Source organism: Bos javanicus, chromosome 16, assembly GCF_032452875.1.
Source record: "Bos javanicus breed banteng chromosome 16, ARS-OSU_banteng_1.0, whole genome shotgun sequence".
Classification (NCBI taxonomy): Eukaryota; Metazoa; Chordata; class Mammalia; order Artiodactyla; family Bovidae; genus Bos; species Bos javanicus.
This window is the reverse complement of record NC_083883.1, coordinates 40,437,951-40,451,466: the sequence shown is the minus strand read 5'-3', so window position 1 is coordinate 40,451,466 and position 13,516 is coordinate 40,437,951. Positions and strand designations below refer to the sequence as shown.

Below are 13,516 nucleotides of genomic sequence, written 5' to 3'. Positions count from 1 at the left end.
CCAATACCAAAATAATTGAAAATTATCAAGATTTCAGAGGAAAAGATAAATGGCAAAAATGCCTGTATATTCTTGCACAGATAGAGGTCAAGTGAAGTGGTTGAAGAGCTTAATACTTTCTGACAATTCTAGAATTCCAGGATACCTAGATTTTTAGAAGCCCGGAAATTTCTTATGTTCATGTCTTTTGCTCTCTTTGCTGGAAAGGATGTGGAGAAAAGGGAACCCTCTTGCACTACTGGTGGGAATGTAAATTGATATAGCCACTGTGGGGAACAGTATGGAGGTTCCTTCAACAACTAAATAGAGAACTACCATATGACCCAGCAATCCCACTCCTGGGTATATACCCTGAGAAAACTATAATTCAAAAGGTCATATGTACCCCTATGCTCCCTGCAGCACTATTTACAATAGCCAGGACATAGAAACAAGCTAAATGTCCAATGACAGATGAATGGATAAAGAAGATGTGGTGTATATATATATATACACAACGGAGTATTTCTTATCCACTAAAAGAAACAAAGAAGTGTCATTTGTAGAGATGTGGATGGACCTAGAGTCTGTCATACTAAGTGAAATAAGTCAGAAACACAAATACCATATTTTCATGAATACATGTGGAATCTAGAAAAATGGTACAGATAAACTTATTTCCAAGGCAGGGATAGAAACATGGATGTAGCGAATGGACATGTGGACACAGGGTGGGGGGTGGGGGAGGGGAGAGTGGGACAAATTGAGAGATTAGGATTGATGTATATACACTACCACGTGTAATTAGATAGCTAGGGGGAAGCTACTTTTATAAAGCACAGGGAGCTCAGCTTTGTGCTCTGTGATGGGTGGGATTGGGGTGGGGATGGGAGTGGAGAGAGTTCTAAGAGGGAGGGGATATATATATATACACATAGATGATTCACCTCACCATACAGCAAAAACTAACGTAACACTGTAAAGCAATTATATTCCAATAAAATAGAAGAAAATAAATCCATAATTGTATTTTGTCTAAAAAGATGCTCTATCATTATCTGATTTTTTTTTTTTATACTCAGCAGTTTTATAACCTTAACTTTCTAGGTTGATCAAAGATTCAAATTTAGCTTGACTTCCTGTGTGGCAATTATACTGCCCACTCTGCATCCAAGCAGGAAGGCTGAGCACACCCCTGAAGACTGCTTTAGGACTTTCTGACTCCCCACTGCTCCGAGGAAGGTATGTAAACAGTACTGAACTTTGCCCCTGTGGAGGACACAGTACTTGTCTCTCCAGGAAACCTTTTTATTCTTTATCATTTTCAGTGTCTTTTCACCAGCTGCTCTCAAATAATACTAATAACAAATTAGTATTTAAATTAAAATACTTTAATAAAATCTCATTCTCAGTATTTGGCAGGGGAGTTATATTAATTTTCTTTTCCCTTGATTCTTTAAACGTTCTGTTCTTGTGGTTTTTCTAAGTATTTTTGTACAATGAGTCACTCTGAGCAACTGACTGGGAATGTAGAAAAAAGGCTCCCTGCCCCCCTCTCCCACCATTTTGATTTACTGTGTGATTGACCCTGGGCCAGTCACTGAACCTAATCAAGGAACTCCATTCATTGCTAAACCAAGATAAAAAGCCTGGAGAGATGGGTTAAAATTAGATCCTGCCACCTAATGACTCAGTTTCTTAATAACTGACTCACAGAAATTAATTAGCTTTTTCCCGTAACAATTTCATTTGGAAAAGGTCTTTATTATTTTTGCCTAGTCGTAGTCTTTTTATGTTTCTCTATCCAATTCTCTCTTCCTTCTCCATTTGTTTACTTAGTTTCAGTGAATAACCATGGCACTCCACAATAATTAGCCCCAAATTCAGGGATAATTTTGTGATCCCAAAGTCTCTGAGATACATTCTTATTTATGAAATGGTAATCATAGTACTCTATCGTTTCCCTCACAATTGCTACAACAGACAATGAATGTGGACAGTGCTTTGAAAAACTGTAAAGAACAATATATTTGCATTCATCTTAAATGAATAATTTTATTTACTGATGCAAGAATTTAGTCAGAATACCTGATTGGGTCTTAAGTGATACTAATCCATTGGACACTACTAAAAATTATATCTGAGTAATTTATTTAAAAGTACAGAACAATAAATGCAGAACAAGGAAGACTTTAAAGTAACAAAACATAGTTTAAGAATGACACAGGTGCCTGCTTAAGAGCAGGAAATTAATACTTGAAGATCTTCCTTGTTCTAAGTTTAAATCTTTTGAATCCATAACCTATGGTAAAAGCTGAAAATACAAAACAAATGAAAGGAAAACTCAAGAGTTAACAAATTTTAAGGTAGGACCAAAAGAAATCTTGCAAATATGGTCTCTGGATCACATAGAAATTCAAAGAAAAAAAATGTGAAGACATAAGCTGCTTCATTTTCTTACCTTTGTTCTGTATTAAAGAGTGCAAAGATATGCTTGCTAGACATAAAGCTTTTTTCCACATCCCGAACTTTCAGGTTGTCCAAGGGAAGCATATACTTCTTTTCTTTTTCCTATAGAGAGAAAGAGAGAACTGGCTTTAATAAAAGATCTTGAAGCATGCCCACAGCCACATATCACCTGAGCTGGTCAGCATTTGATTACAATATTTTGATACCATCATACACTACTTTGACACCAGCTACCAAGGAACAAGGGCTTCCCAGGGGGCTAACTGGTAAAGAAACCTCCAAGCAGGAGATGCAGGTTTGATCCCTAGGTCAGGAAGATCCCTTGGAGGAGGACATGGCAGCTCACTCCAGTTTTCTTCCCTGGGGAATCCCATGGACAGAGGAGCCTGGTGGGCTACAGTCCATGGGGTTGTAAAGAGTTGGACACGACTTTGCAACTAAGCCATCAAACCATCACCAAGCCACACCAAGGAAGAAAAATCATTGGAGACAGGAGATGCCAATGGTTCTCAATATATGGGTCAGAAGAATGACGGGAGGGAACGTGCAGAGGAAGAAAGGGCTCAGGGATGGAAAAAACATATGGTCTTCTATCCTTTCTTTCTCATGTGGGTCCCCTTAGATGTTTTAAAATGTTAGTTTGATATTAAAAATTTAGCCATCTGTTAATATTTAGCAAAAATGTTCTGGTCCTAATTCAATGAGAAATGCCAGATGGATTTCATTTCATATTTTATTTGCAGCCTAAGCAGTTTTGATAGCCAGAACCGGCAGGAGACTGGAAGCACAAGGACCCTAATATGAAATATTCCCTATAAACTATGATAAAGCACAGAAAATACTTCTTTCATTCAAGTCTAGAATAAAATGTGGGTCCAGGAAAAAAAAATGATGCCATTAAATTGTCAAACTCTTTGGGGAGAATAAACACCCATTAGAAGTGAATTGATATTAACTAGAACAAATTCTCTTCTAAAATTAACAACTCTTTAGGAAGAAAATGGACATTTGAGAGGGGAGGTCTGCAAATGGAACCAAACCAATCTTGGTTAAACATATTGGATGCCAAAGAATTATTAGAACATTTACCTTTATGGAGTGGCCCAGGGACAATATTATCGCATGCATAAATATCTAACAATCAGTATAATAGGAGACAGCCAAATATTCAAGTTTAGGAAACCTAGTCAATATTTGGGGCATTTTAACACAGCCCTTGTTAAACAGTAGTCCTCTGTATATCTCGGGTGACAGTCCTGAGAAATACCAGGCCTAGATTTCAGAGGAGAAGAGCATAGAGATTTAGCCATGACTTAATACACAATATTAATGCTTATGAGAAATACATGCACCATACAGATATGTTTGACATAAACTTTATTGTTCTTTCAGCTCCTACAGTTCTTCCTTGAGAATTTGTCTATGCTCAGTAGTGTGGGGCAGAATTCTTCTATGTTCCCTAGCCAGCTTGCGGGGGCCATGCTGTCTGCAGACATCAGAAAATGTTATTGCAAGAACTATCACTGCCTTTGCTTCTTGAGAAACGCTGGGCTGGAAGAAGCACAAGCTGGAATCAAGATTGCCGGGAGCAATATTAATAACCTCAGATATGCAGATGACACCAGCCTTATGACAGAAAGTGAAGAGGAACTAAAAAAACCTCTTGATGAAAGTGAACGAGGAGAGTGAAAAAGCTGGCTTAAAGCTCAACATTCAGAACACGAAGATCATGGCATCTGGTCCCATCACTTCATCGGAAATAGATGGGCAAACAGTGGAAACAGTGTCAGACTTTATTTTTGGGGGCTCCAAAATCACTGCAGATGGTGACTGCAGCCATGAAATTAAAAGACGCTTACCCCTTGGAAGGAAAGTTATGACCAACCTAGATAGCATATTCAAAAGCAGAGACATTACTTTGCCAACAAAGGTCCTTCTAGTCAAGGCTATGGTTTTTCCAGTGGTCATGTATGGATGTGAGAGTTGGACTGTGAAGAAAGCTGAGCGCCAAAGAATTGATGCTTTTGAACTGTGGTGTTGGATAAGACTCTTGAGAGTCCCTTGGACTGCAAGGAGATCCAACCAGTCCATTCTAAAGGAGATCGGTCCTGGGTGTTCTTTGGAAGGAATGATGCTAAAGCTGAAACTCCAGTACTTTGGCCACCTCATGCAAAGAGTTGACTCATTGGAAAAGACTCTGATGCTGGGAGGGATTGGGGGCAGGAGGAGAAGGGGATGACAGAGGGTGAGATGGCTGGATGGCATCACCGATTCAATGGATATAAGTTTGAGTGAACTCCAGGAGTTGGTGATGGACAGGGAGTTGGTGATGGAGTTGGTGATGGACAGGGAGGGCTGGCGTGCTGTGATTCATGGGGTCGCAAAGAGTCGGACACGACCGAGCGACTGAACTAACTAACTCCTAAATTAGTCAGGGGGAAATTTGGGCAGAACACATTAGAATAGTGAGGCAGAAAGGAACAGGTGACACAGGAAGCTAAAGGAAGCTGGTTGAAGGACAAAATGGCTGTCCTAGAAGGCAAGGTCTTCAAAGAAGATAACAAAACAGACCAAAAACAAATTGAATGGCAGTGAGAGAAGTGCAAGAATAAATATAAAAAAGCAAAGCACTGTAAGAAGATTCCAATATTTCTTTTACAGAAATTAACAATAGCAAATACAAGGATATTCTAAATAACAAAATGCATAATTTATGCAAATGAAGCATCAGAGTTGGGCCTAACTTTAGACTATTTTAGGACACAATTCTAAGAGTCAAGGTTGTAGCCTGAAGGAAAAGCTACCCAACACATAATCAAATGAAAACGCTTGAGAACCAGGGAACATTTTTGTACTGGATGCTTTTCAATGCCCTAAATTTAAGCAGTTGGATTTTTTTAATGCACATCCTATTTAACCTTTTGAAATGATGGATTTGCCTTCTAATGGGAAATCTGCATTTCATTGTAAAGATGGAACACAATGTCCTTGGCCTGTTTTCTATAGAAGTAGGCTCTCTTTTGTACTACATTCTTTAGCATATAGTAGAGACCAAAACTCCAGCAAGTTTTCATCAGATATTAAACAATGGAGAAATACACATATGTGCAGACAGAGAAATATAAAAAAACGTAGTTTCATTTCCAAAGAACTAAATGTCATTTATCTAAGACTTTTGAGGACATATTGCTAAATTATTTCCTAATCAAGAGTTTTCCAGACTGACAAAAAAAGAAGAAAAAGAAGATTCAGACTAATTTGTTTAAAGTTGTTAGTCAGATGGAGAATTAAATGCGAGAACCATGAAGCTATATGTCATGGATATCTCTAAAATTTTCAGTCCTTCTGGGAAGGTATGATGTTGTACTAAAATAACATCTTAAATATGAAATAGTTGAAATAAACAAAAGAAACAGAGGAGAAAGGGTAAACAAGTATAATTTCTAAAATATAGTGAATCTTAACTACCTTAATTGAGACATTTGTTACATATTCTTTGTTAACTCTATAAACTTTCTAATAATTCACTGTTAAATATGGTAGCCTCCAGCTAAGGTGACTACCATGTTCTTGAAATGTAGCTAGTCAAATTGGGATGTGCTTAAGTGTTAAATACATACCAGATTTCAAAGATTTATTATGAGAAAAAGAATGAAAACTATATCATTAATACTTCTATATCAATTATATGTTAAAATGACAATACTTTGAATATATTGAGGTAAAGTATTATTAAACATAATTTCATCTGTACTGTTTTGAATGCAGCTGTTGGACAATTTTAAATGACATATGCGGCTCACGTTAACTTTCTACTGACAGTGATGAGCCCATGTACCTATCATCACATTCCTTCCTCTCACCCATCCAGTTTTCCTCTTCTGACCTCCCCATTTCTGCCATCAGGTATATTTATCCTTCTCCCAGTCACCCAGTCTGGAACCTCACTATCACTTCTGACGTATTGTCTTCCATTGCCTTCTTTATTACATCAAGACTATACTGCACGGTGTTTGAAGCATTTGTCATAGCTCCCATTGTTTGACATTCCCACTACATTAATTCAGGTCCCTGGCATCTCACAAGCCTGCAATTATAAATGGCCTCCTATCTAGTCTTTTAGTCTTGTACTTCCTCTAACATCACCAGAGAGGGCAATTTTCTTAAACTACTCTGTCAAATTCATTCAGTTCAGTACAGTCGCTCAGTCATGTCCGACTCTTTGCGACCCCATGAATCGCAGCATGCCAGCCCTCCCTGTCCATCACCAACTCCTGGAGTTCACTCAGACTCACGTCCATCAAGTCAGTGATGCCATCCAGCCATCTCACCCTCTGTCATCCCCTTCTCTTCCTGTCCCCAAACCCTCCCAGCATCAGAGTCTTTTCCAATGAATCAACTCTTTGCATGAGGTGGCCAAAGTACTGGAGTTTCAGCTTTAGCATCATTCCTTCCAAAGAACACCGAGGGCTGATCTCCTTCAGAATGGACTGGTTGGATCTCTCTGCAGTCCAAGGGACTCTCAAGAGTCTTCTCCAACACCACAGTTCAAAAGCATCGATTCTTCGGTGCTCAGCCTTCTTCACAGTCCAACTCTCACATCCATACATGACCACAGGAAAAACCATAGCCTTGACTAGACGGACCTTTGTTGGCAAAGTGATGTCTCTGCTTTTGAATATGCTATCTAGGTTGGTCATAACTTTCCTTCCAAGGAGTAAGCGTCTTTTAATTTCATGGCTGCAATTACCATCTGCGGTGATTTTGGAGCCCCCAAAAATAAAGTCTGACACTGTTTCCACTGTTTCCCCATCTATTTCCCATGAAGTGATAGGACCAGATGCCATGACCTTCATTTTCTGAATGTTGAGCTTTAAGCCAACTATTTCACTCTCCTCTTTCACTCTTATCAAGAGGCTTTTTAGTTCCTCTTTACTTTCTGCCATAAGGCTGGTGTCATCTGCATATCTGAGGTTATTGATATTTCTCCCAGCAATCCTGATTCCAGCTTGTGCTTCTTCCAGCCCAGCGTTTCTCATGACGTACTCTGCATATAAGTTAAATAAGCAGGGTGACAATATACAGCCTTGATGTACTCCTTTTCCTATTGGAACCAGTCTGCTGTTCCATGTCCAGTTCTAACTGTTGCTTCCTGACCTGCCAACAGGTTTCTCAAATTCATTATAGACCTTCAAAACATTCACAGTTCTCCATTATTTATGGAAGAAGTTCCATGAAACTTCTTAATGTGAAATTGAAAAACACCTACAAATTGGTCTGATCCTGACTTGTCAATATCTCCTTTACTCTTTAGTAGGAAGTCTCCATTTCAACCAAATACACATTTGCCAACAGTCCTTTCCCAGCTTGATATACTCTTTCAACTCCCTATATACCAGTGTACTATCTAGAGTGCAGTTCAAGTTCTATCGTCTGTGCAAAGAGTTTTTCCAGAGTTTTAATTCTATGTCTGTATTAGTATCCCCTCTCTCCTTTCAATTCACACAACAGGTATGGTTTATTTTATTCACTTTAAATTATAGGTACGCCTTGGAGATATTACAGGTTTAGTTCCAGACCTCCACAACAGAGCCAATATCATAATAAAGCAAGTCAAATGATATTTTTTTGGTTTCCCAGTACATATAAAAGTTATGTTTATACTAAATGGTAGTCTATTAAGTGTGGAATAGCATTATGTTTAAAAAAAAAAAAACAATCTACTTACCTTAATTGAAAAGTACTTTATTGCTTAAAAATGCTAATCACCATCTGACAACGCAAGGTTGTCAGATAAAATGAGGTATGTGTGTATATCTTATATGAGACATCTTCATCTTGCAAATGCATTAATTTAAAAATTTCTGTCAAGATTGTTCATTTGGAACTCAGAATGTTCAGTTAATTTTATTGTTCAAGTAGGTTACACTTGCAAAGAAAAGCAAAAAAGTAGAGAATGTTTCTTTTTTTGGTAAATAAACAAGGAATAGAATTTGGTATTTTAAACATTTTATCTTTAATAGACATTTTGGAGGAAGCATTTGCAAAATTCTAGAGGAAGAGTTTTTAAATGTGGATCAAGAAAAAAATTTTCTGTGTAAGTTTCAAAAGCTTCAAAAGCTGATGCCACTCATTCAGCACCATTCTTTTCTTCATTTTAAAACATAATACCTTTTCTTTTCTCAATATAAGATGGTTATCAGTACTACTGGTTCAAGATTGAGAAAGATGTATGACAGAGCTGTCTCCTGTCACCCTGTTTGTTTAGACTATATGCTGAGAACATTATGAGAAATGCCAGACTAGAAGAGTTACAAGCTGGAATCAAGACAAGCAGGGAAACAACCTCAGATATGCAGATGATACCATTCTAATGGCAGAAAGCAAAGACGAACTAAAGAGCCTCTTATAAGGGTGAAGGAGGAGAGCAAAAGAGCCAGCTTAAAACTAAATATTAAAAAAACTAAGATTATAGCATCCAGGCCCATTATTTCATGGCAAATAGAAGGGGAAAAGGTGGAAGCAGTGACAGATTTCTTCTTCTTGGGCTTGAAGATCACTGCAGATGATGACTATAGCCATGAAATCAGCAGATGATCGCTTCTTAGCAGGAAAGCTATGACAAACCTAAGACAGTGTGTTGAAAAGCAGAGACATTACTCTGCTGACAAAGGTCCATATAATCAAGGCTATGGTCTTCCAAGTGGTCACATACAGTTGTGAGAGCTGGACTGTAAAGAAGGCAGAGGCCGAAGAATTGATGCCTTCAAACTGTGGTGCTGGAGAAGACTCCTGAAAGCCCTTAGACAGCCGGGAAATCAAATCAGTCAATCTTAAGGGAAATCAACCCTGAATATTCACTGGAAGGACTGATGCTGAAGCTGAAGCTCCAGTATTTCAGTCATCTGATGCAAACAGTCAACTCATTGGAAAAGTCCCTGATGTTGGGAAAGATTGAGGGCAGGAGAAGAGGGCATCAGAGAATGAGATGGTTGGATGGCATCACTGATGCAATGGACATGAATTTGGGCCAACTTTGGGAGATGGACTGGGACAGGGAGGCCGGGCATGCTGCAGTCCATGGGGTTGCAAAGAGTCGGACGTGACTGGGCAACTGAACAACAACAACCAGTACTATTTGTATGGAAGGCATCAAAGATGACAGGGATTCTTTTTTCAAAGACAGAGGGAATATGAGAGAGTGTGTATGTGTGTATTTTCCTTGCAATAACTTGCCAAATGTTAGAAGAAAGAGGAGAAATATTGACAGAATAGGCCGAAGAAAGGAGGCTTTAATGTGTAAGAGTGCGGTCTGAGGTGGAAGTAATTAAACTATGAGTGACATAAGCAGAGGCTCAATATTGAGGGAGATGGGAATTAAGATATAGCCTCACAGTATATGTTCACTGACCTTGAAAGGAAACAAAAGGATCAATATGGGACAGATGTGGGGCCAGCAAGTGTCCACTGATAACCTCTAGCTTGCAGAGCACCATCAATATAACTTGGTTGCTGGAAGAAGCTATAGTGAGTATGAGGAAAGTGTTCAGTGTATGGAGGAATAACTCCTGAATGTGCAAAGGATTGGAAAGTCTTTATATACTTGGTGACTCATACATACAGAGTTTTAGAACTTGGGGAATATTCAAGTGGCCTTGGTTTGATAACTACACTGAATCATTTTACTTGTGCATCTTTCTCACTAATGGTGGTTTAGTTGCTAAGTTGTGTCCAACTCTTGCGACCCCATGGACTGTAGCCCACCAGACCCCTCTGTCCATGCGATCCTCCAGGCAAGAATACTGGAATGGGCTGTCATTTCCTTCTCCAGGGGATCAAACCCGGGTCTCCTGCATGATAAGGCACCAAAATCTTCAAGGATAAGACTGCGAATCCCTCCTCCTTTCTATATATTACAATGCCTAGCACAGTGATCACTGAAATTTATGTAGCGTAAATTATAAACATTTGTTGAATTAATTTGAGAATGTCTAATAATTAAAGTCAAATGCTGAGTAAAATATTTGGATAGTTATATATATTTTGATAATCAAATTAAAATTCTATGGAAAAAAACCTGTATAAGATGCTTAACTGTCATTGCTTTTGATCATTAAAACTTTATAACATTTAGACTGACTACCATGTTTATTTTTACCTCTGCCTGTGTTTGTATTGCTTCTACTTGCTAGGAATGTCTCTTTTCTGCAAGAAGGCAAATACTAATGATCTTGAAATTTATGTGAAGTGCTACCCCCTCCATGAAGCCTACTCTGATGATAGCAAGTCAGAGACCTCTATATAGTTTTCAAATTTTCTATAATTTTTGTCATAGGCTATATAGAATAACCCTGGAGAAGGGAATGGCAACCCACTCTAGTATTCTTGACTGGAGAATCCCATGGACAGAGGAGACTGGCGAGCTACAGTCCACGGTCACAAAGAGTCAAACAGGACTGAACGACTGAGCACACACACACATATAGAATAAAACTGCCTATTTATGTTCAGCTTGCCTCTTCAAGTAGATTGGAAGCTACTTGAGGGTAAGGACTGTGTTATAACTCATTTACATTTAACAGCTATTATACTGTTACATATATGGATATTGGTTAGCAAAATTTTGATTGTTGATGATACATTACAAATAAAATACCAACATGATGGAATTTTACTATTATGTTGTACCCGTACTATTTTTACCATTATGTCTACCTATGTGCGTGTGTGCGTGCACGCATTCAGTCATCTCCAGCTCTTTGCGACCCCAGGGACTAGAGCCCACCAAGCTCCTCTGGCCAAGGAATTTTCTAGGTAAGAATAGTAGAGCAGGTTGCCATATCCTTCCCCAGGGGATCTTCCCAACCCAGGGATCAAACCTGTGTCTTCTGTGTCTCCTGCATTGGTGGGCAGATTCTTTACCACTGAGCCACCTGGGAAGCCCCATGTCTACCTATACTCTTATGTTAAAAATGATCCAAAAAGATGCGATATGAAAACTTATTTCTAAGTTCTCAAAAACTGATTTTGAATTAATTTACAGCATTTTGCTTAATATCATACAGTTTATTAGGTAAAGTTTTACTAACATAGAACAATATACTTGATTTGATTAATAAAAAATCTTGTGGCCTAAACATATAAATATACTGTGACAATCCAATACACTTCGAAACAATACAAAAACAAAATTCAGCAGCTATGCTGATCTTAGAGGTACAAACTGATACAAAGTTTTAAAAAAAATGACAGAACATAAAGGAGACTAGATTATAAAAGACTAGAGAAAAATACATTTAAAAGATAGTAATGGCACCAAGTATATCTTTGAAATAGGTAATAATGGTTCTAAATCTATTTTTTAAATATGTGAATTTTGTTATAATTCTTCACTGGATTGCTCTAACATTTTAAAACATCATGGCATACGACACAGCAATCCCACTGCTGGGCATACACACCAAGGAAACCAGAATTGAAAGAGACACGTGTACCCCAATGTTCATCGCAGCACTGTTTATAATAGCCAGGATATGGAAGCAACCTAGATGTCCATCAGCAGATGAATGGATAAGAAAGCAGATGAATGGATAAGAATGGTACATATACACAATGGAGTATTACTCAGCCATTAAAAAGAATACATTTGAATCAGTTCTAATAAGGTGGATGAAACTGGAGCCTATTATACAGAGTGAAGTAAGCCAGAAAGAAAAACACCAATACAGTATACTAACGCATATATATGGAATTTAGAAAGATGGTAATGACAACCCTGTATGCGAGATAGCAAAAGAGACGCAGATGTATAGAACAGTCTTTTGGACTCTGTGGGAGAAGGAGGAGGGGGATGATTTGGGAGAATGGCATTAAAACATGTATAATATCATATACGAAACGAATCACCAGTCCAGGTTCGATGCAGGATACAGGAAGCTTGGGGCTGGTGCACTGGGATGACCCAGAGGGATGGTATGGGGAGGGAGGTAGGAGGGGGGTTCAGGATGGGGAACACGTGTACACCCGTGGTGGATGCATGTTGATGTATGGCAAAATCAATACAATATTGTAAAGTAAAAAAATAATAATAACAAAAAGATTAAAAAAACATAAATAAAAGAAAAATGTAAAAAAAAAATCATGGCAATTTCTCAGGCTAATAAATAATCTGATTAGAAAAAGATTCCACAATAGACTAGCGGAATATTTCATGCTGCGGAGGATAGCTGTGTCTCACTAGAGGAAAGATTCTTAGTTCTGACCGTTCCTCTTCTCATACTTTATATCATGTGCATTCTCTATAACACATTTTTCATATTGTATACTCCTAATTTATTAAATGCCTCTTGTCCTACTTGAAAATTGACATTTATTTGTTCTTTCTCAGTGTTGTACCATTCTGCTAGCAACATATGGAACATTCCTGTGACACAACTACACTGACAATGTGTGAAGGCCACAGAGGGGGTACTGTGGTGCCAGCTGAAGGAGGAGACAGAATGACGGGGCAACCAAGAACCTTGTCCGAAAACAGGGTGGTAGCCCACAGATCAGTACAAGTTGAAAAGATCCCTCATCCAGAGGTTCTAAATGTTTTTTTTCAGAATCCTGAAAACTCATGAGATACTGTGGAACATTCAATTATTATGATTTGCTTGCTTCTCCAGAGACAATAATGTTGATCAATATTCTTTCCCCAACAATGTTTTCTTTTATCCCTGGTACACTGTGGCCAGAATGTTTGCAAACAAGGAAACTGGAGACATTATCCTGGGTTTCTGGGTGGGGATCAGGGCCAAGAAAAATGTGATGTCCCCGTGAGTAACTGACACAAGAGTTATGAAAGCATACATATTCTTCATGCTTCCTACTCTCACCTCATCTCATTTTCCAAGATGACTTCAGAGTAAATTCAATCTCAACACACCCACTGCACCAACCACAGTACTCCCGCTTTTCAGGAAAGTCAATGCATTTTCACTTTCCACATGGGACACATCTAGTCATACCCTCTTGTCTTCATCTAAACGCTTTCCTCCACTAAAAATACTGCTGCCTATTTGCCACT

The 13,516-nt window shown here is 38.4% G+C and overlaps 1 protein-coding gene across 12 annotated transcripts in view; it reads right to left on the bottom strand.

Annotated features, from left to right (window-relative positions):
• Positions 1–13,516, bottom strand: part of DNM3 (dynamin 3) — a 643,632-nt gene that overhangs the window by 176,162 nt on the left and 453,954 nt on the right. For all 12 annotated transcript variants that reach the window (XM_061382632.1, XM_061382633.1, XM_061382635.1 and 9 more), the window contains one exon: positions 2,441–2,550. In XM_061382632.1, the coding sequence (XP_061238616.1) occupies positions 2,441–2,550 (110 nt within the window). The remainder of the gene's footprint in view (positions 1–2,440; positions 2,551–13,516) is intronic.